Below are 18,547 nucleotides of genomic sequence, written 5' to 3'. Positions count from 1 at the left end.
TTATTGCTGTTGACCCACCTGAAATGTCTTTGCCATCACTGAAAAACTGACAAACACACAAGTGCAACTTCAATTTATTAAATCAGTAATTCAAAGCACTACAATGAAAGAAAATTCAGTCTCAGCATGAACTACAAAGAAGCATCTTGAATCTCTTGAGAAATCTAGTGAGCAATAAAAAAGAGAGAGTATACAAAGAACAGGTCTCCAGTAAAACAGTGGAAGGAATTCAGGTTAAACCAAATACCATACAGAGAAATGAAATTACATGTAAAAAAGTACAGAAATATCTCAAGTTCTAGAGACAGTCTTCACCAACAAAGCATTACAACTCTGAGCAAATATTTTAAATGTGACAAATGCTTCTTCTGGAATATTTGTTTTTCATAATGTAATGTTTTATCCTATAAAACCACAGCCATAACCATTCTTTAAATCAATCAACTCAAAGTTGTAGACAAATCGCTTTTTGCCCTGAGCTTCACTTCCCTCAAGGAATAATGACTTGAGAAAGGTAACAGAATAATACGAGGAATGTAAGCTATGAACATGCTTGAGTTACAATTTGTAAAGCAAAGAAGCATCTTTGTTGTTTGTAGTACAAAAAAGTTTAGTTGAGCAGGAGTCTTAACTTGCATGGGAACCGCAGATAATCAGTACAGGGGGCAATTTAAATTAATATTTCAGTCGTTGCAATTCGCATTTTCACTTTTATCACATGACTGTACAACATATCGATAAATTGTGCATGATATTCAAATTGACTTTAGTAGTTAAACTAGTGACGAAAGGAAAATGTATAATGAATGAATTGGAGAAAAGAACCTATCATTACAGACCACATCTTAAAACATACTAAGGCATTACAAAACTTTAGCTGAATGTCAAATTTGTTTAATGACAGAGAATATGATAACCAATTCTAATCAGTGCAAGGAAGTGGATTGGCTGCTGTGTTAAAATCTTCAAACAATGCAAGTCTAATTAATGAAGAAAGTTGGAAGATAATACTCTCTTTAGAGTTTACTTTCTTGTGTGTTTTATCTTGACACACACATCTATCACAGGAAAAAAAACTACACTTGAATCATCACTCTGGACAAACAGTATAAAAAACATGAATAAAATATATTTAATGTTGTGACGACATTTGTAGTAAAGATAGAAAAACAAACTAATGTGGCTAATTCTAAAAAAAAAAAAGTTATCGTGAAAGATTTGTTCTTGCACCATTTGTAGGTGATGTGACAGTCTTTGTGCCTGATTCAGTGCATTCCTTCTCTTCATCTTCGGTATCTATCAGTTGATAAAGTGGCACCAATCTCAAAAGCATGTCCACTGCATCCTCACGACCCAGGGAGATCAGAGCACGAGCTAATTTACCTATAAGCAAAATTTAAGACAATATTTTAGAGAATTTGTGCTCCAATGGGTAGGCAACCTGCAGGCATTGTTTGGATCCCTTACCTAAGGTTGCCTCATTATCTTCTGTCGCTGCCCACCGCTCCAGTAACGCACTGGTTTGACTAAGGGTAGGAATTTGAGTGGGATGAGAAGGGTGCACAGCAGCATCAAGGTGGGCAACACTGTCTGTGAGCCCAAGCTGCACAGCTAGGAGGCACCAGTCTTTTCCAAGAGGATCAGAAGGGTCCATCAAAGCACTTAAGGCTCTACGACATCCCATGCTCAACTCCCGAAGCGGTAGTGTTGGCCACAAAACCATCACATCAGCAACCTAAGAGAAAAGAATACGGCAAATAATTGGTACTTCCTCTGGTTTTCTAAGAGAAAAATGTTAAAAATTTAACTTGCCTCTGGTGTATCACAAGCTATAAGACTGAGTAAAGTCTCATCTGCTGTAGAACTTGATTCACAAGCCTCCAGCCATGGGTTGTGCAAACAGACATTTAAATCGCAATCTAACAAAGCCGTGGCAAGCTCAGTAGGGGAAAAGCAATACGGAGTGGCATGGTTCCTCAACTGACGTTGGCTCAAGGCATATCTTTCTAAATGTAGGCTCGGGCAAATTTCAGACATTACCTGTAAAGAAAGGAAAATTGAATCAAAACAATACAAAAAACAAAAGCACACATAGTCAACTACAAAAATAAATGAACAAACAAACTCTAATTTGACTTACCACTTGAACTATGCCAAGCAACTCTTCAATAAAATAAAAGCATGCCATTCCAGTACCCTCTGGACCCCGTACTTTGATTTCAATGCATTCGCCACAAGCTACATCATTCTCAAGAGTAACCATACTCTCTAAAATCCCTGCACACAATTTCGAGCCACGAAACCACTGATATAGATCACACTCAGGATCAGCATACCGCTTGGTTGCTAATCTTAATTGAACCTGTCAATGAATTATTTTAAAATTTTATGAAAAACTAACAGACAAAGTATTTACAAAAATAATATTAAGTAATACATCACATTCTGTGGAACCAAAAATGTCATCCCTCAGGCTAGTTTCTGTATTATTGCAATAAGAATCAGAACTACTTGCCTGAATCCGAGGAAACACAGAATGCAATAAATGTGTTGTACCCGGAGGTGTTTTCAAACGCAGCCCAATGTAGCTGGCACAGTCTCCATAACGAATATCTTGTGAGTCCCATAACCCATCAATAGCCTCAACCATATTGTAACATGGAAACTCATACTCAAGTTCTCCATCATTTTCGCACTAACGGGCAAGAAGAAAATTTGTAAAAATGAATCAATGCAAGAAATATTATCAGAACATAGTACTTTACAATAATAAAACACTTACATGAGTGCACAATTGAAGTTGTTCCAACAACACAAGAAGTTTGGAGGCATCACACTCTGTGAATGCTGCTTGAAAGTCTTCAACAGTGTAACAACCCGTGACACGTGCAAGAGTGATAAATTCAATGGACAACAATTTACCAATAATGTCCTCACACAACCATTGTGGTGAAAGAACAACCACATCTTGAGGTTGCCAATGAAGAATATGGACCTAGGAGTATTGAAAGACACTTGGGTCAGTACAGTTTTTGTATTTTGAGAAGACCTCAAAACACTAACTAGGTAAAAACGGTTGATTTACTTCGCCCATGGTTTGAAGCTGAGCACAAAGTTCTTTCACATGTTCTTCTCCAGCTAGTGGATTTACATTGGACCTCACTGCATGAAGAAAAGTGTCCCAATCCATGACAGGAAAATGCTCATACTGATGAACAGCATTTGGTAACCAACAAAGAGTGCCTTCCAGAAACCCTGTGCATTTTGGTATCCCCTGAAAAAGAATTCAAAAATTAACATAAACACATTTAGGAGCAGACATGGGAAAATTCTACTCTAAAATGTATCAACACTTCAGACTTACAAAACAAAACAAAAAATTAAAAAGAAAAAAATTATGAAAAAAGTGCTTTTCTATGTTAATTTTAGATTGGCATATAACATGTGATAAAACTTGGGTTACACTTCATTTGCTAACTATTTGCGCACCAATTTAACTCCTTTCTATGAACAAACAACAATGGAAAGAGAGGAAAAAAATACAAGGCAGTATGGTATATAATGGACTCAAATCATCTCACCAGGTTTTCATAGAATGCGCAAAACCAGAGGGATCTAAATACAGTACTGTTGAGACATGCTAACATGTGATTTTCTACATCAGCTCTACAAGTAAAATACAGCTATCCATGACTAAAACCTATTACTTTGCCGTATAAGCCATTTAAAAAAACAAAAAACAAGAAACATGTGTAACAATTTCCAAACCATTAAATCTCAGTAAGCATAGGGCTACCAAACTTTTGATTCAAGTTCCAATGCTTTTCAAAGGTTGATAATGAGAGTAAAATGACATGTGAGCACAAAAATGTGTCATCCATACTTTGTGCTCTATGAAATCACCTCAACTACAATTGCACGCAAGGAAACAATAAAATTAGAAAATGGCTACAGAAAAGTCACATCACTTATCAGCATCACTTTAAGTTACCGAAACCTTACATAAACTTATTTCCTTTTTTTTTTCCTAAAAGCTATACTGTTATTTCTGGAAAGTCAAAATTGTTATTTAAATGTACCATTATGGCTACCAAGTGACAATGGTACAAGTCACAGAACAGAACGTGAAGTGATTGATATTTGCTGATGCCAAGAACATGAAGAATGTAAACCATACATGGAAACTATTTACTCTCACACGGCATTGATAACATAATGAAAATGAAACTACATAGCAGGAATAATTTATAGGAGCACATACACTCTGTGCAGTTAACACAAGCTAGCCAATTTGAAGCAGTTGCAATAAACCGGTTCATACAGTCTATCCTACCTGGTGCATTTTTCAACAAATTGATTACATAATATCACCAGCTATATCAATAACTTGTTGATATTCAAGCCCCCCATCCCCTTTTCCCCTCCCAAAACAAAACAAAAAGTGGAATGTGAACCATGTGTGGGGACAAACACAAACAGGACCACAACAAACAGTAACAGTTACATTACATCAGATACAAACCAACTGCTCACAGTGAGATACAATTATCACTGAAATCTACGCATTAAAATTTTAAGTTTAACACACCTCGTAACCAGTGGGGAAAATGATGGGCAACTGTATAGCAGGTACCACAGAGACAGGAAACGATGGTAGCAAGGAATACTCCTTGTGGTTGATGTTGTCGACAGGTATATGGTGATGACTTTTATCATGCTGTGGTATACATAGACATTTACATAATGTAAAGGGCTAAGACATGAAAGATTTCACAAACCAAACATTTATGGACATAAGTTTCTTCACAAAAGTCGTTGTGAAGGGAGCAGTCTACAGAAAACATTTTTCAAAGATCTTGGAAGGAAATTGATTTGACACTCAAGTTCAGTGTACCGAACTTTTTTCCTACAAATGTACTAGATGTAGCAAGAAGTTTTCTTAAGGCTGTAAAAAAAGTGTTTTATTCCCAAAACAATAGATGAAGTTAATACTTACATGAATTACATTCTGTTTCATTTCTGCCAACTGTTGACGTAGACAACGCATAACATTAGTCCCTGGGGCTCTTGCATCCAATACAAAGGGATCAGAATGGATGCGGAAAGTAGTTTGGAACTGCTGCTGCAACTGCAACACTAAGTCCTCTATTCCTGAAGTGAAATAATCGCCATTGGCATCCCTAGGCAATCGTACAGCATCAGGGTGTGTTGCAATAACAACAATCTGCAAAGGATTGCTGATTCGACCGCAGTAGCCTGTAAAAAAATTATGAGAGAAATAAACTCAATCTGGAAAAAATTTGATTGTAAAACTATACTAGAGTACTCACCAATGCTTTGGGAAGGCCGAATGCGAGCCTGTAAAAAGCTTAGCCAGAAGCTTGCTTGTTGGAACTGCACAGCAGGAGTATCTTGTAAGTTAATGACAACTGCATAAATGCTTCGAGTGCATCCTAAGAAGTGATGGTGTACAAGGAAATATGTGTCTTGACCAGAAAAATCCCATAGAGCTAGGTCACCCACACCAGACACAGACACCTGAGGGGGAAAAATGTTTGATGTTAAAGTTTGAAAAGGGTTCTAGACTAAGGGTCGGGAGCACATGCTTAAGTCAAAGGCATTCAAAGTAATCTTGAGAATGGAACAATGGAAGCCAACCTCTTCTCAGCTCACCAGATGTAACCTCAATACAAATACAAACCAGCCAATGCTTTTGCCACTTTTGCATTCACAAAATCTAAAAAGCTTCTAAAGGCTCATTCCATCAATGTGCACATCATCCAATTTAAAATGGCCTACTTCGAAGTTCAACATTGAGCACAAAAAAATGAGCAAAAAGATGAGTTTTCCATTCATCATGAATATATATTAATATCACTACTTTCCAACTCTCATTTTCTTATGACATAAAAAAAGGTGCAGAAAAGCTTCAAAGCTCCCAGTCTATGCTTGAGTTAACTATTTCCACTAAGCTTCATGCAAATGCTAATTTGAATTGTTTTTATAAAAATATACCACAATACACAGTGTTTGTTTATCTGACTATTTTCCAAACATTAACAAGGAAGCTACCAGTGTGTTTGTGGCTTTACCTGCTTAACTGCTATACCCCGAGTATATTGATAGCTGAATGTGTCAAACGTCAAAGAATTACTTCGTGGTGTGATGTCCATTTCAATGTGAGTGTTGTTAGGAGATGACGCAATACCTGAAAATACCTTATAACTGACTTATCTACCCCACCACCAGCGGAACAAACTAATACATAGAGAAACATCAATTTCATTAAAAGATATTTTAAGTTTAAAATTATGAAATTCTATAAAAGTATACCTCAATTATAAAATTAAGTTACTATTTTCATACATGGGTGATCCACCACACCTCAGGGGGAAATGGTGGGTAGCCCCTAAGAGAAGTTATCCACTTGTAAGAAGTGACTTGAACCTCATGATATTACAACTTTTAAGATAGAAAATGATTCTAGCTCAACCTAGGTTACACGTTTAAGATTACATCAGATTTTTAAAAAATGTACAAACCTTTCAATAAGCTGTTTGCCACTGGTAAATTAGCCTTGCCTCTTTTGAACAGATTTGAAAAGTATCCAGATTGAAATGATTCAATGAGAGTGGTTTTACCCACACCTGAATGGCCAAGGAATTTGAAATTAACTCTTGATATAGGCTGTGATGTTGGAACGAGTTGATTTGTGAACTGTTCTCGAAGAACACTCTGCAAAAAAAACAACACAAGTACATTGACAAAAGGAACGGTCATAGAATCTCCCATGTGAGTGATGCAGAATTTCTTAAATCTTACTGACATTTTTTAGTCTGTTTAATAAATCTGCAATTGCATTGTGCCCATGCTTGAGGGCAGTAATTTCAGCTTTAATTCCATCCCCATTTCTTACTTCTGTGTTACATCCAGCTAAACACAAACACCTGGAATGTAGAAACTTGCTGTCAAATTGAACAACAAAAAGATAATCTCAGTAAAACACTTCAAAACAGGGGAGAGTAAAGATAAATTAATACCTTATTACTTCTATATGACCATGAAGAGCAGCTAAATGTAGGGGAGTTAATCCTTGTTTGTTGGCGACGTCTACGTTGCTTCCAAAGGCACAGAGGGTTTGCATGGCAGCCAGAAGGCCTTGGCGAGCAGCAAAATGGATCGGAGCATCACCATCCTGTGCACCAAAGGAATCATCACGAAAAGCTATAGGCAGTGAATAAGTTGCCATATTGGTGTGGTGTACTTGCCCAGTCTTGAACATCACAATCCGCACCAGCATGAAGCAGATACATGGTAACATGGGAGTGCTTTGCAGAGAGAGCTAAGTGAAGAGGTGTGGCACATACTGAATTAGGGAGGTCTAAGGTGGCTCCACTTGCAATGAGGCTCTTTGAGCAGTCAAGATGACCATGAATGCAAGCAATGTGCAATGCACTGTTGCCATCCTGTGGTGTAAATAAAATACAAATTTTGTCAGTTTTGAAATGGCAACAACTTTACTTTTTCAAACTGTGTTAAGAAAAAACTTCAAAAAAAAAAAAAAAAACCTTACTAAGTCTTGCTGATCAATATTAATATTCGGCTGTGAGCATATGAAAGATAAAAGAGCTGCATCCCCTAGATTGCAAGCAGTGTGCAAACATGTTTCTCCTTCCTGCAAAAGGTAAGACTTGGAAAAATCAGCAACGATATGAAAATTAATTGGTATACAGCCCCAAGCGAGAAAAGGAAAAACTGCAGTGAAAAGCTGGAGAAAATGTTACCTTATTAGCAAGTGACAAGTCTGCTCCTGCATCAATAAGTATGCACAAGGACTCCTTATCACCATGTCTTGCAGCTAAAATAGCAGGGGTATCACCTAGACTATTGGCTAGGTTAACATCAGCACCATGATCTTGGAGTAGTTTTAATGCCTCATGGTCACCAAGTCGGACAACAATGTGGAGAGCCCCATCGCCTCTCTGGCAAGAGTAAACCAAAGAGCATATTGGCATTTCTTTACAGAAGTCTGAGAGATAAGAAACCTCAAATGGATTTGATCCACTATCACTTACTTTATTCGTACAATTGATGTCAACTATATTTTGTGAGAGGAACTCTTTAAGATCCGACAAATGTCCGTCTTCAATGAAGCTTAACAGAGCACACATTGCTCTGAGGATTTATGAGACCTATAACAAGAGGAGCCATTGAAACAAAAACAATGCTCACAAGCACTGACATGCCAGTGTCAGAAATTTCTATTTGCTATCATAATGTAATCCTACAAAATTGTAAAAATTGATAGGATTAGTGCAAGTAAAGACAACCTCCGGACAATGAAAACGAGGCGACCGGTTAAATCACAAGATTTAAGCACGTATAATTTGAAAATCAGCCAAACAGTTCAAGTTTAACACAACAGAATAAAGATAAATGAAACTTTAAAGGCAGTCCTGACATATTACCTCACATCTCTTCTGCTTTTTTGACAGATAAACACAAGTTAAGTTCGTTCCTAACTGCTGTAGAATGCGCACAGTGGTCTGTGCGGTCGGTCATCTGTTTATCTACAAAACCGAGACACCCGGGAAAGAACACTCAAAAGACGAGTCATTTTAACTTTTCGTTGAATTTTCTCGACATCTTCTCAGAGTGTGGGAACGTTGTTCAGGTGGAACTAGAGGATGTGTCAAGACGTGACAGGTGGCATTTAGGAACGGTCCCGCGTGACCTCGTAGCGCACTGCGACTGCGGGTAGCAGCCAGCCCATCGACGATAACAGAAGGCAGAAAGATTAGTCATTACTTGTTGAAAGAAAGGATTCGTTGGCGAAAACGGCCTGGAAATGGCCCAACTGGTACGCAAGCTATTTATTCAGCACTGACATGTTGATTTTAACCACAGGGTGGCTAGGAACATGGGATGTGTATCTCGGTGATGGTTTCTTCTGCTGTTGTGTCGCTCGATATTCTCTGTCTCTTTTAAATTCGCCTATTTTATAAAATGGCTAATGACCTTTGAGGTTCCGCGACAGTAATTATGAGTTTGGATATGATCTTTACTGATGTATTTGCTTTGAGTTACTTGACTGTTAGAACTTTGTTTTTGTTCACTTTAACCTAGAGCAAATATGTACTGTTGGAATTGTTCATTCATCTCTGTAGGCGGCTTTCGTGCCATGGCGTCAGCCATAATGACATTCATTGTTTTGGCTTCCTTGCTTGGAGCATTTTTTTAATGGTGTCAATGCTTGATTATACATATGTTTTGTTTTCTGTTTTCAGAGGATGAAGGCATGGAAATGCCCCACCGACGAGTTGTCGTTGTCAAACTGTGCCATTACCAACCCTGGGGACTTTCCTGATGATGTGAAGTAAGTTGTCACTTGTACTTTAAACGTTAATTTATTTTATTTTATAGTAGTATCTTGCCTAATCTAATTGTAATTCTTCTCAAGGCACATTGAAGTTACAACTGGCCCTTCCCAGCACTTTGTCTTCACTATCCGAGCTCACCATGAAGTGCCTCCTGGCTGCATTGGATTTAATTTGCCTCAGCGCAAATGGGCTTGCCTGTCTCTTAACCAGGAAATAAATGTTCGCCCGTATTACTTCAATGCTACCTCCAGCTTGGAATGTCTGAGCAATGTCACTCTGGAGGCTGATTTTCTTCAAAAGAAGACGTGAGTCTGCTTTTCTTCTAATCAAGCCGCCACCTGATATTAGGACTAACTCTTGTATGTTTATCTAATTTATCTTAGAGTGACCACTGAGCCGTATGACACAAACCAAATGGCAAAGGAGTTCCAGATGCAATTTACTGGACAGGCCTTCACTGTGGGACAGCAACTAGCTTTCAGTTTTGCTGGAAAGAAGATGTTGTCAATTGCCATCAAAAGTCTTGAAGGTAAATTTTGTGCTTTGAATAACATCTTGATTGTCAAACTGTGAACAAGTCTGCTTATAGCAAATTTTGTTTTCAGCTGCTGACCTCAATGCAATCAAGGCGGGACAAAATGCCAAGCCAGTCCCTACCAGAATGGGAAGGCTTTTGGCAGACACCTCCATTACATTTGAAAAAGCAGAAAACTCCTCCTTGAATCTGGTTGGAACAGCCAAGGGGTAAGTTAGCAGTGAAGCTGGTGATCATGAGGTTTAGTAAGGGCAAATTTGCTGCCTTGCATTCAAAATGAATATTTAAAAAAAAAAAATCCATAATAACTGATAATATGGTTCTATTTCAGAAAAGTTGTGCGCCAGTCCATTATCAATCCCGACTGGGACTTCCAAAAAATGGGTGTTGGTGGCTTGGATAATGAGTTCAATGCCATCTTCAGGCGAGCTTTTGCATCTCGTGTGTTCCCACCAGAAGTAGTTGAACAATTAGGATGCAAGCATGTTAAGGGTATCCTTTTGTATGGACCCCCTGGTACTGGTAAAACATTAATGGCGAGACAAATTGGAAAAATGTTAAATGCAAGGGAACCCAAAATTGTTAACGGACCTCAGATTCTTGATAAATATGTTGGTGAATCTGAAGCCAATGTGAGGCGCCTTTTTGCTGATGCTGAAGAGGAGGAGAAGCGACTTGGCCCAAACAGTGGTTTGCACATTATTATTTTCGATGAAATAGATGCAATTTGCAAGGCTCGTGGGTCAGTAGCTGGCAACACTGGTGTTCATGATACTGTGGTCAATCAGCTTCTTGCCAAAATTGATGGCGTGGAACAGTTGAACAACATTCTTGTGATTGGTATGACCAATCGTCGAGACATGATTGATGAGGCGCTCTTGCGGCCTGGCCGTCTTGAGGTTCAAATGGAAATTGGTTTACCGAATGAAAATGGACGGCATCAGATTCTTAATATCCACACTGCAAGGATGAAGGAATACAAGAAAATCAATCCAGATGTTGATACAAAGGCATGTATTAGTAAAAACAAAATTAAATCTAATTTTGCTTTGCAATTTTCTTTGGTGGTTGGAATCTGCTTCTTCTTACTGTTTGCTATTCTTTTCAGGAATTGGCTACTCTCACAAAGAACTTCAGTGGTGCTGAACTGGAGGGTTTGGTTCGTGCAGCTCAGTCAACAGCCATGAACAGGCTAATTAAAGCAGCCAGCAAGGTTGAAGTTGATCCTGAGGCAATGGAAAAACTTCTTGTTAATCGTGGTGACTTTTTACATGCTCTTGAGCATGATGTCAAGCCTGTAAGTCTCATTACACTTGAAATGTTTGAAATTATCCAATAGAACTGTCCCTTACTTTCATTTGGGTGCTTTTCTCTCAGGCATTTGGATCCAGTGCTGAGGCTCTTGACCACTACCTTGCCCGAGGCATCATTACCTGGGGCACTCCTGTCAGCAATCTTCTTGAGGATGGCATGCTACTCATCCAGCAGGCCCGCTCCACAGAATCATCAGGCCTTGTTTCCGTATTGTTAGAAGGTAACAATATTTTAAGGTTTCTTTCAAAGCGTTTTCTTTGGCTCTATTTCTTCTGTAACCAAATTCTCTCTGCTTAGGTCCTCCAAACTCTGGAAAAACTGCTCTTGCTGCTCAGTTGGCCAAGAACTCAGATTTCCCCTTTGTCAAAGTATGCTCTCCAGAGGAGATGGTTGGATTCACAGAATCATCAAAATGCCTTCAGATCCGCAAGGTAAGTAGTATGTGAGCATAAAAAAGTTAAATGCTGTTAAGGAGGTTATTCTAATCTATTTGCATTTGATTGTGGGATTTTAGTACTTCGATGATGCTTACCGTTCAGTGTTAAGCTGTGTTTTGGTGGATAATATTGAGCGTCTACTTGATTATGGTTCGATTGGACCTCGCTATTCTAACTTGACCCTGCAAGCACTTCTTGTGCTTCTCAAGAAAGAGCCACCACGTGGACGAAAACTGCTTGTTTTGTGCACTACAAGTCGCAAGTGAGTATTTTTCTAAAACCTCGTTCATGATTCTTCACACATTTATCTGTGCTAATTATTTACATGAATCGGCTTGTTTACAGGGAAGTTTTGAAGGACATGGAGATGCTATCCTGCTTTACTGCAGTGCTGCATGTCCATAGTCTGACGAAGCCTGAGCACTTGACTGCAGTCCTGGAGGAGTCGGCTGTCTTCAGTCCAAGAGAAATTCAAGACATAGCACGCAAACTTAAAGGACAAAAGTGAGTGATTGTCAACTTCACTGCAATGAGTTTTACTTTATCGTATACTTTTTATTTATTTAAAATATTCTTTAAAGGCTGTTCATCGGTATCAAGAAGCTGCTGGCACTGCTTGACATGGCTCGTCAGACAGAAGAGCAGTATCGTGTGGTCAAGTTCCTGACCAAGCTTGAAGAAGAAGGAGGCCTGGACTCCGGATCAACTCTTCAGTAATCAATGGAGGATCTCTTAACAATGATGAAGTTTTTATTGTTGCTTATGGAAGTATTTGCAATGTTACTTGTAATCAACCAATGCAATATAGGATCTGTGTTTTTACAGATCATTTTCCATTTCTTTTGTTTGCTCAGTGCATTTGTCCTGTGTAGTGCTATGGATTTTTTAAAATTTGGAAGACCTCTCTTGGTGAAATTATAACAAAAATGTGTTTCTATCAGAGATTTAGTGTTACTTGAGCTAGTCATGCCTTGGCATTTGAATGCTCTGATTAATTTATTGTTGATTTGATGTAGTAGAAAGAATTGCATTATGAAGGAGTACAAAGAGCAACTTTTAGCTTTGTTGTGTTTTCATTTATATTAAATGATTTTTGTTGCATTCCTTGATTGAAGAGGAATCATTTATTTAATCTGGTTTACTGGCTAACCCTGTTACCTTTGAGGTTGGAGAAACTTAGTACGTATCAGAGTCCTTTTTATATCACACCCTCAAATTATAACACCATAGAATTTAGGGCTTCTTTGATACTTTTTTTAATACGTTTTGTAACTAGTTTGTGACTTAATTGGCTTGTTGTATGTTTATTGTTTTTTATTTTGGTTTAGTTATAATTTTAACGTTGCATTCATCAGTATTTTCCTACTTTTTGCTCTTAAATGTTTTTATAGACTGAATGTAACTTCAGTAGTCCAGAATTAATTTTATTTTCTTGTTCCTATGCAATGGTTTTGTCTTGTTCCATGATTAAGTGTCTGTTGTATTATTCTTGGAGATGTTTTTTTATTGCTATCTCTGTACTCTTTCTGCTTGTAGTGTAGTATATTACTGTGGTGTCCTCTTGGTATCTATCAAATAGGTGTCTTATTGCTGCAGAGCACCATTCTTTGCACCTTCTCTTGAATCTCTAAAAGTATCTTTGCACTATTAGTCTCAACTCTCCTTTTGGTGTCCTACCAAGAACCTTTCTGTGCTCTCTTGGACCCAATTGCTCATTAACTACACTTAATCGTGTTTTTCTGTTGAATTTCTCTTAGTTTGTTTTCAGAACTAGTGTGAATACTGTTGCCCTGCAAGCACTGTTGCACTAATCACCGTACTTTTAATCAAGAAAGATAAATGTTCGTATCCCATCTAAGATGCTTTCTTTCTGCAAGGCCTTCCTTGTATACCGGATGTATTTATGTGTACTTTCTTCTTCGACATCTCTTTCATCCCTTTGTATAATTGCATATGGCTGTTGTGATGTGTTGTTCTGGTGGTGTTTAGACTTAAAACTTGTTAAAGTTATTAAAAAATTTCTGCGGAATAGTCTTAAATAGTGAAAAGTTGTCCTAGTTCTGATTATTTTGATCTAAAATGTTCAAATTGTGTGGTTGAGAAGATTGGAGGAGACTTGAGGGAATTATTTCAAGTCTGGTAGTTTTTTTGTGGCTGGTGATAGTGTTATCCACTGCAGTTGTTGGTAAGGTTGTTCCCCTCTTTGTGTTGATCATTGATTTGGCTGTGGTAGCAGGGCTATGCATTTGAATACTGTGTAACATTGTTAATTTTAGGTTTATAATTTGTAGCAGCACATGTACTTGTCAATTTTTGTAGCTTTTCTCACAGTGACTCAATCCCAGCATGGTCTGGCTCATGTATTCGAAAAATCACAATGATGTGATTGTTCAAGGGCAATTTATGTCAATTAAAAACTTGTCACTTTTTGTTGCATGTGGACATGACCCACATTGTTACTTACTTCATTAGCAGAGCTTAAAGGATTTTTAAAATTTGGGTTTTGTTAAGAAAATTGCCTAAATGTGCCATTTTGAAATAGGCTTGAGGGAACATTTTTTAAACATATCTAACTTGGGTTTGACCCTCTTCCCTTGTGCTAATTCCTCCATTTTTGCTATCAAACCATGGTTGGTGATCATGTTTGCATTATAATCCACTCCTCGTAATGTTGCATTCCAGAACTTGCACCTATATTTCTTCCAGCCATTGAAAAAAAAATTCATGAGTAGTTTTAAAATGATTGTAGGTTGTAATTACATTCCTCATCTTAACAACTCTTCAAAACTATTTCTTCACTGAAATTATAAGTTGGTCAGCATAACACATGTGTTGAAGGTGGGGCAAAACGATAATATTTTCTGTTTATGAATCTCTTGTACCCACTCACTTGATGAAGAGGATAATTTTAAACGTATCATTCCACAAATGCTTTGTGTTTTTGTGCTTCAATCCTTCCAGTCAGGACTGGCATTGATGAGTTTCTGGTGCAGTTGATGGTTTCTGCTGGGTTTCAAAACTATGTGTGCAGGCATGTAGCCTTTATGCTATGCCCTATTAAAAATCAATACCTATATTTAAATTTGATTTATGTTACTGGAAACACATTACACCAAATACTATTTCCATCTTTAAATGTCAAGTTTTATTGTATTTATGTATCTCTATGTATGCATGATGTTCTTTGCACCTGTAGCTCATTTAGGGGACAACATAGAATCTATTTCATTGAAAACTAAAATTATTTTAGCAGTAGAGTGTAGTAACTGTCTACCAACAGGGGCAATTGTAAGTTCAGAGAAGCTGCCTGTTCTCTCAGAGGCTCTCTCACGGACTAGAGATTTGATGTAAGGCAAGAAGATGTTTCTGTAGCTTGAGTGTGTAGTTTTATATTACTTAACCAACCACAACCAAGTTATTTAATGAGAAGATTTTATGAAAAATTATTTTACTTGTTGACTGCCATGTGACAACACATGTGGGCACATCCCAATCTGGCTTGACAGGACTTCATTAATAAATCGGCTTGATCAATGTGTTAAGTTGCTACATCTGATGTGTTGAAACTTTATGGATGTGGGATGGTCTTGAAATTACTGCTAATGTGACCATGTGTGTGGTAACTTTGCAGTCAATGTAATAATCTGTTATGTGGTGGATAGTCTGCTCCCTATCTAAACATGTAATCTTGTGAAAAATTTAAAATGGTTTTAGCTTGTCAAATAATACAAACAGACGGCATGTTAAAAGTGTGGGCTTTATTGTTTATTTACTCACTAAAGTCATGTAAATATTGTTTCCCTGATCAGATTGACATCATAATGTTACTTTAGTTGTGATATTATTTTTTGCAGAGTAATGTATGAGTTAATTGAGGAGCTTGCAAACACATGCTCTGGCTTTAACTTCTCTGCGAGGCATTTAACACATCATGTCCAATAGAAGTTAGTGTAACATTCTCTTTTCTTTGCAAATGACTGCTAAATTGTTATTTATTAAATAATTTATGAGGAAATAAAAATGTTATTTCAAGAAATCTTGACTATATTTGCACACACTTTTTCTAACAACTCATCTATTGACATGGTTAGTGACAACATACACTTAAACACAAAAATGAACTGACAGTAGTCTTTCTTAGAGTATTTGTGCATTACATCGAAGGATAGCACTTAACAGTAGCAGTCCTTTAAATCAAAGGTGCATGGAACCCTTTCCTACTGCTAAGGGAATGTGACAAAATACCACAACATGCAATATGGTCACAACACCAGGGCAAAAAACAGAAGACAAGCTCAACCCTAAAAATTTGAATACTACTTGACATGACTTTGGTAACAATTTTACGCATTCTCAACTAAATCTAGAAAAACATTAATAGGGGAATATATTTTTGGAGGGATCCTTGACTCAGCTTTTCGACATGTTGGTTTGAAACAAATAAATAACTTACCATTAAACAAACCTGTCATGTTCCAAATCTGAGTCCAGGGCCCCTTGATACTAATGTAAAAAGTACTCACAAGATTAGACACACTGACAGTGAGGAAATCTAGTGAGTACAAAGAACCACTACTATTCTCACAGACAACTGTAAAGATACAGTACATTAAAAGAGAGAAGACATAGTTTTGGAGCCTCAAGATGAAAACTACACATTGTAAAATACAAAACGATACAAACTAAATCTAAACTGAATAATTTAAAAGAAAATAAATGAAGGTAATCCAGAAAAGTAGATCTAAAAACAACAACATTGCCACAAGATTGAATTTCAGAGTGCATACAGCAACACACAAAAATTGAAGTACTGTAGTGTGCTTTGAATGAATTTTAAAATGTGAAACACTAGCATTCCAGAAAAATTTCCTCCTGAGATGAGATCATTTTGTTTAAAAAGATGTTCTAAACCTACTTCTAATATTCACAACATAAATAGGATCACAACCTATGAATAAAATCACCAACATACAATGAGTGACTAGTACTCTGAGTAAACCAAAATTTGAGAGCATACCTGGTTTTGTATTTTAAAAACTAAAGAGCACAATGGAAAACATTTTCCTCCTTCATCAAATGCTTGAATTAGTGTGATCACATTCTGACGATTTGCTCAAAGAAAACTCTTTGTCTCTATACATCATAACAATGTACAATATGGGATCTGACTTTGATATGAATTTAAAGGTACTTGAATGCAATTACAGTATTTAATATGGTTTTTATAAAGTAGATCTTGACATGAGACAACTTGCATGTTTCAGTTTGAATTTGTATTGAAACTGCTGAACTCTAATATTTGAAGAGATCCAAAGAAACGCCATACAGATAACACTGGATTTAGAGTTTAAAAAGGCATTATCTGCAATACTGACAAGATCAATGACAACCAAAGAGTTCCGACGTTTGATGGATAGATGTTTTTAAGGATGCCCCATTTAATCTGATTTTTTTGAACTTGTCTTGGAACCTCCTACAGCATTCAATACAGTTGACTTCCATTGATGAAGAAGCCCTTGTTGTTTCATACCAGGAAGCAGAAGAATAAAAGTCACTGAAACAGAAACAAAGCATCTTTAAGGAATTATAATGTAATTTTCCTGCTGCTCTTATAAGTTCTTAATTACGTCTAGTCAATACAATCCTTAGAAGTGAAAACTCACCAACACAATAGGTAAAGAACAGGTTGTTGATCATGCCTCCAAGGAAACTCAAAATTATCAGGGATGTGATGGTTATGGCATAGTACTGCAACAAAAGCAAAGAAAAATGTTTTAAGTCGATGCATGATCTTCCAAAAGGGAATGAGAGGAACAGAATTAAAATAAAGTATGCTTACTGTTTTAGTTCGAGTGCTGCGCATTTGAAAGAAATTTTTAACCATTGACGCGATGATTGCTTGAGTGGAAACCACATTGTGGCACACTTCTTCCAATTTCTTTTCATCTTTGCCGGTCCATTTGTCACCTTGTTCTGGATGTCTTGCATATGAGCCGATCAAATGAATTGCATAGTCACAAATAGTAACCACCAATCCCATCAGAGCTAGAGTGGTCAAAACACTTGGATCCAGATACCAAAACAACCTGTAACAGAGTAAAATTAAAACTTGGAGTGAACAAAAAATTTCCCACATATTGCAAAAAAAATAATTACACCTACAGAAAGAAAACCGTTGAAACTCCACCAAGAAGACCTGGGTGCCATGGCTTCTCCCAAACAAGGACTGCATACACAGGCAGAACCGCTTCACGCCACAACTCCAACCGTCGTTTAAGTTGCTTCACCTGTGGAATTTCAGAACATCAAAAATAACTACAAACTGCGTAGTTGTTAAAATAGATCACAGATGAAGAATGCTCCTTTTACAAACTACAACATCACATTTTAAAACTTCTCAGTCAAAATAATGTGACAACCGATAAAATGAATAGTGAAAAAAACTGAGGTGGAATGTCACCCCAGCTAAATTTGACAGATTTTAGAATAACAATCATGGAAGAGAAGTTTGGAGAAAAACTGGGGGGAACGGTGGGCGAGGAGCTCGATAAGTCAAACCCGTCAAAACCTAGACCCCTTTTGCTTCAATATTCGATTGTTCAAGTACTGACGAACTTTACCTGATCGGAGATGCTCGGAGCGTTTGCTGACATGATTGCAAGACTGGGGAAGATGAATTGGCAAAGAGCAGGAGTGACTTAATGAACCCTCAAACGTCTAAGCCTTTGTTTACGTTTTTGACCCTCAGCGTCATTCGTGAAAGGAGAAGAAGAAGGGGAAGAAAATGCCGTTTTTCTTTTGTTTAACGAAATTGCGTGGGTAGGTTGAGGCTAGCGATGTGTTTGTATGAAAAATTACTCGAAAGTATGCCTCACTTGATT

The 18,547-nt window shown here is 37.4% G+C and overlaps 3 protein-coding genes across 7 annotated transcripts; 1 reads left to right on the top strand and 2 right to left on the bottom strand.

Moving 5' to 3' along the window:
* Positions 1–56: 56 nt before the first annotated feature.
* On the bottom strand, positions 57–8,555 carry LOC117645551 (death-associated protein kinase 1-like). 5 transcript variants are annotated; one of them, XM_034385837.1, is made up of 19 exons: positions 8,469–8,555; positions 8,076–8,192; positions 7,785–7,982; positions 7,574–7,675; positions 7,269–7,466; positions 7,041–7,195; positions 6,827–6,947; positions 6,543–6,735; positions 6,093–6,208; positions 5,331–5,538; positions 4,997–5,256; positions 4,589–4,717; positions 3,086–3,274; positions 2,783–2,995; positions 2,516–2,695; positions 2,141–2,362; positions 1,813–2,040; positions 1,468–1,735; positions 57–1,383 (listed from the first exon to the last, which is right to left on the bottom strand). In XM_034385837.1, exons 2-19 carry the CDS (start codon positions 8,169–8,171, stop codon positions 1,205–1,207), a joined length of 3,255 nt encoding a protein of 1,084 aa, XP_034241728.1. In that variant the 5' UTR covers positions 8,172–8,192; positions 8,469–8,555; the 3' UTR covers positions 57–1,204. The 5 variants fall into 5 exon arrangements, with proteins under 5 accessions (XP_034241728.1, XP_034241724.1, XP_034241726.1 ...); XM_034385833.1 differs by lacking the exon at positions 4,589–4,717 and having other exon boundaries at positions 6,827–6,965; XM_034385835.1 differs by lacking the exon at positions 4,589–4,717.
* Positions 8,556–8,691: 136 nt separating this feature from the next.
* On the top strand, positions 8,692–14,345 carry LOC117645555 (vesicle-fusing ATPase 1). The gene is made up of 12 exons (XM_034385842.1): positions 8,692–8,860; positions 9,288–9,376; positions 9,461–9,685; positions 9,764–9,909; positions 9,986–10,124; positions 10,247–10,925; positions 11,024–11,212; positions 11,293–11,449; positions 11,527–11,660; positions 11,744–11,928; positions 12,012–12,170; positions 12,248–14,345. The coding sequence occupies exons 1-12, from the start codon at positions 8,849–8,851 to the stop codon at positions 12,381–12,383; spliced, it is 2,250 nt and encodes a 749-aa protein (XP_034241733.1). The 5' UTR covers positions 8,692–8,848; the 3' UTR covers positions 12,384–14,345.
* Positions 14,346–15,409: 1,064 nt separating this feature from the next.
* Positions 15,410–18,442, bottom strand: LOC117645560 (ADP-ribosylation factor-like protein 6-interacting protein 1). Its single transcript, XM_034385848.1, has 5 exons — positions 18,287–18,442; positions 17,829–17,953; positions 17,506–17,752; positions 17,330–17,414; positions 15,410–17,220 (listed from the first exon to the last, which is right to left on the bottom strand). The coding sequence occupies exons 1-5, from the start codon at positions 18,317–18,319 to the stop codon at positions 17,105–17,107; spliced, it is 606 nt and encodes a 201-aa protein (XP_034241739.1). The 5' UTR covers positions 18,320–18,442; the 3' UTR covers positions 15,410–17,104.
* Positions 18,443–18,547: the final 105 nt, after the last annotated feature.

The sequence above is a fragment of the Thrips palmi genome, unplaced genomic scaffold (genome assembly GCF_012932325.1).
Source record: "Thrips palmi isolate BJ-2018 unplaced genomic scaffold, TpBJ-2018v1 HiC_scaffold_18, whole genome shotgun sequence".
Lineage (NCBI taxonomy): Eukaryota > Metazoa > Arthropoda > Insecta > Thysanoptera > Thripidae > Thrips > Thrips palmi.
This window is presented reverse-complemented; position numbering and strand designations above follow the sequence as displayed.